At 43.4% G+C, this 4,489-nt stretch overlaps 1 protein-coding gene across 1 annotated transcript; it reads left to right on the top strand.

Moving 5' to 3' along the window:
- The first annotated feature begins 616 nt into the window (after positions 1-616).
- Positions 617-1,906, top strand: LOC112770905 (cytochrome c oxidase subunit 2). Its single transcript, XM_025815381.3, has one exon. The coding sequence runs from the start codon at positions 671-673 to the stop codon at positions 1,601-1,603; it is 933 nt and encodes a 310-aa protein (XP_025671166.2). The 5' UTR covers positions 617-670; the 3' UTR covers positions 1,604-1,906.
- Positions 1,907-4,489: the final 2,583 nt, after the last annotated feature.

Here is a 4,489-nt window from a genome sequence, read left to right as displayed (position 1 = left end):
AAAATCCATCAAGAAATTACATAGATAGAGCAGTGCAGGGCTGCTCTTGACAGTTTTCATTTTCGATTGAGAAAGCGGCAGGCCCAAAGAGCACTACAGTAGCGCCTTGCGAGGTCGTAGAGCCGGTAACCCTCGTTCGCCTAAGATCGAAAATGCTCTGTCTTTGAGGAAAAAGAGATATAGATAGTGTTCCAGGATTTCATTGTTTTGAGTCTTTACTTAACTCGACCGCCTTTCTACTCCCATGCTTTTCTTTGGTCAACAACCAAGCACATTGAACAATAGTTCTTCACTACTCCTACAGGCTTGACGGAGTTCAGAGTTCAGTCTGTCTGGAGGGAATTATTTTAGATCAATCACTATGTTTAACAACGTTCGACGCATCTCTTTATTTGATGAGAAGAGTCTTAACTCAACTTCGAGTGATACAGCTTCTATGTGGAATGATTTTCCATCGGTCCCTTCTGACCTGCCACCCTTACCAGCCGACTCGGTTCCATCTGTCCCCTCATTACCTTCCATAGCAAGTGATGTTGAGGTGGAGCAGCCGGCTCCTTCTAATTATAATTACGAGACTCATGGTATTGATGAGGATCATCCGGGTCTTAACCCGGACAGTGAACGTATAGTAGAGCTTCAATCTGATATACACGATAAATTGGGAGAGTTGATGACTAACAAGAGTGACCAAGACGTTCTGAGTGCGGCCGAAGCTTTACATGGCGAAAGCAACAATATCCCTTTTCTGGAGCACCTGTTAGATGATTTGAACAAAAACGGAATAGAAGGTGAAGCCTATAAGGATGCCCTGGATCTATCGAATAGGTTGGGTATATTACCCGATAAAGCAGCTTTGTGTGATGCAGCGGAGCCATGGCAATTAGGATTTCAAGACGCAGCAAGTCCTATGATGCAAGGAATAATCGATTTACATCACGATATCTTTTTCTTCCTCATTCTGATTTTGGTTTTCGTATCACGGATCTTGGTTCGCGCTTTATGGCATTTCCACTATCAAAAAAACCCAATCCCGCAAAGGATTGTTCATGGAACTACTATCGAGATTCTTCGGACCATATTTCCTAGTATCATCCCGATGTTCATTGCTATACCATCATTTGCTCTGTTATACTCAATGGACGAGGTAGTAGTAGATCCAGCCATTACTATCAAAGCTATTGGACATCAATGGTATCGGACTTATGAGTATTCAGACTATAACAGTTCCGATGAACAGTCACTCACTTTTGACAGTTATACGATTCCAGAAGATGATCTAGAATTGGGTCAATCACGTTTATTAGAAGTGGACAATAGAGTGGTTGTACCAGCCAAAACTCATCTACGTATTATTGTAACACCTGCTGATGTACCTCATAGTTGGGCTGTACCTTCCTTAGGTGTCAAATGTGATGCTGTACCTGGTCGTTTAAATCAGATCTCTATTTCGGTACAACGAGAAGGGGTTTACTATGGTCAGTGCAGTGAGATTTGTGGAACTAATCATGCCTTTACGCCTATCGTCGTAGAAGCTGTTCCTAGTAAAGATTATGGTTCTCGGGTATCCAATCAATTAATCCCACAAACAACAGGGGAAGCTTAAGCAAAAATGAAAGAGTAGGGTGAGGGATAAGGGGGAAGCCACTAAATGGAAGGCTTCGCTCGCTCTAAGGCTCGTTTAGTAGACAGCGAGTGGAGTGCATAAGCCCCTTTAGAGTTAGAGATAGGGGCGAGTACTACACGAGCTCGTAAGTCAAGTACGGAACGAGCGGAGGAGAGCGACCTCATCTTGCTTGCTTCTGGCGAAGCTTCTAGAAGGCCACCACTTCATAGGAGCGATAGCGAAGCCGTAGAAAGGCAAACAGCTCGTATAGCTCGCAATAGCGAGCCTACTTTTAGCTTTTTTTTTACTTTACCGCGGGACCTTAACAAGGAAAGTCAAGAATATCATCAGTAAGAGGGGTTGCTATTGAATCCGCTTCTCGAGTATGCAAGGCCTTTTTTTCGTCTTTTTCGGCCTGTTGGTACTTGTCGAATTGAAACTCGATACGATAATAAGAAGATTCGCCAACATTACCCATTTTTTTAGTGGATTCGGGCCGGGGTAAGTACGTGATTTCAAATTGCATCTTATAAGCATATGATCCTCCTTTTACTGTTAAAGTACCATCTCCGCCTTTGCTATCTATGCTTCCTGGTCGCTAGACTCATTCTTCTACTTGACTTCCAGCTACTCTGCTCTGAGCTTAAGAAAGGTTCAAAAGTAGCTTTGGTTGCCGCTAAAATCGGATGTGATTTTTGTAGTGGTGAATTCCAGAACAGGTAAATTCCCCCTCTCCTTTCGGGAACTCTCTTCTCTAGGGATTCCAATTCTATTTCTATTGACTCTTCCATGGGTGTTTTGTATTGCTACAACAAAAAAAGTTTTGGTAACTTACTTACAGATTGTATCTTAAATAAAAGAAACATCAACATCCTTTAAGCTAAGACTAAGGGATGGGGGGAACACTACCGATCCCGAGACAGACGACGAAGCTACATCGATTACAAAAAAATCTGAGTCAGTGGTGGCAGACCCTTTCCCGGCCCCTACAATCAAGCAACCTCACCAATGTGAATGAAAGAAAGGGAACCCCATACATCTCGACAAGTTCGTGCCTCTTTAGGATTTTAAGTGCGAACTAAAACCTCTTTTGAATTCTTATTCCGACTCCGAAGTCCGGATATTTGGTTGCTTTCTACTCGACCCATGTGGTTCGGCTTGTTGCGCCACCTCACTTAACCAAACATATCCGAGAAGAAGTTCTACCAGATCTACAGCACTTGCTGCTTCATGCCCGGTTGCATCTGACTCTGCTGGTTCACCTTCTAAACAGGTATCCGCACCTGATACACATCCTTCTCCTGTAGCTTCTTCTTTTTCCTATATTGTGGTGGCTTATTCAGCGAGCTGGAGCTCCTACAGTTCCCGCCCCAGCTTCAACTCTAGCTCCCTTCGGCCTCGAAGATCATCAGGTTCCATCAAAAGTTTCTATCTCACTCTGTTAATAGGTTTTTTACTTCTGCATGTTGGGAATCAAAATAGAATAAGATTTTCTACTTTATAAGTGATCAACTAGGTTTTGAATCCCTCGCTTACACTCTTTTGGGCTAGGTTCAGTTGGAGGTCGTACATTTCACCAGAGAAAAAGGGGGGGGATTTTCATACTGAAATCGATTCACCCGAAAAGGAAGCAAGGCTTCCATTCCGCGAGGAGCGAATAGATTATTATTGCGGTTTAAAGCACACTCTAATATCATAAGGACCGAACTCATCGGATCAGAAAGAGATGGCCAGTCCCTTCCTAATGCGAAAGAGCTTTATTCCGGTACTTCACACCCAAAGCAAAGCTGCACGGAATAGGGGCCTTACTTGTCCCGGTCCGGGAAGAGGTTAAGGTATTGTGGTTCCTCCCACATATCTTTCAACAAGGCATCCTAAGAACAAACCCTTACAAACCTCTTAGAGATGAGAGGCCTGTTGGAATTCATCATGCCCATTTGATATTTCATTTAGTCATCCCACCTAAAAGCACTCTTTCCAGATCAGTATGACAAGGGCAGCACCCATTGGAAAACCTTGATCCAGAACCCAAATTGGGTTATCCTAATAACCACCTCCCCTCCTTCTCGCGGGGGATGTGCCACATCTTGGATGTAGGAGTGACGACCCGTGGTCCAATCTAGTAAAGAGATTGGGTGCCAGTGGTCTGTCTGAGGACGGGTTCAACAAGCTCTTTCTTTGAAAAGAAAAGATGGTTCCATGGATCGGGTTTTCATTTCAGAAGCTGCTAGAATGCATGTTAAGTCAGTCAAGGGGGTCTTAGATCATGACGATTCTTAGAAAAGGGAAAAAATATGATTTTTTCAGGACATATCTTAAAGTCCTAAAGGATTGAAAAGAAGAGTGAGCGACGAGTGGTTCAATCCGGAATGAAAGTGAGAGACCACTAGCGGAAAGAGTTTTCTAAAACACTAGGGTTTCTTGCATAAGATTTAGCGAGAAGTCCGACTAATCAAAGGAGTCTGAGCGTCGGTTCGCTGCCCTAACCGTGCGATTTCAGGGCATCTTTTCAAGTATTCATCTAAACTAAATGCTGGTGTCGGGTATCATCTCGATCCATTGGCAGCAGAAAAGAGTGATAGCTAGCTTAATTCTATAGGTTCAAAACTAGAGAAGTCTTCCTTCCAAGTAAGGATTGAAGATCATATGCTTACACAATCTCCCAAAAAAGAGGGTCTTTCCTGGCGACCTTACCCACACTTGGTAATTGAGGAGTCAAATCATTCTTTTTCTCTGATGCCTTAATCCTTTTAGTGTATCGGCATTTCGGTTGTAGCAGTTGTAGCTCTTCCTCTTCTCTTGTAGCTTGAGTGCTTGTTGTTGTTGTTTAACGTCTTTCGATTCAAAAGCAATCCTGCCAGCTAGTGTACCTCCTGACTGTCCGCT

Source organism: Arachis hypogaea, chromosome 18, assembly GCF_003086295.3.
Source record: "Arachis hypogaea cultivar Tifrunner chromosome 18, arahy.Tifrunner.gnm2.J5K5, whole genome shotgun sequence".
NCBI lineage: Eukaryota > Viridiplantae > Streptophyta > Magnoliopsida > Fabales > Fabaceae > Arachis > Arachis hypogaea.
The sequence above is the reverse complement of the archived record's forward strand: the minus strand, read 5'-3'. Positions and strand labels throughout refer to the sequence as shown.

Bases quoted from the DNA above. Each gene is read 5' to 3' on its own strand.
- LOC112770905 (XM_025815381.3), top strand. From the start codon at position 671: ATGACTAACAAGAGTGACCAAGACGTTCTGAGTGCGGCCGAAGCTTTA.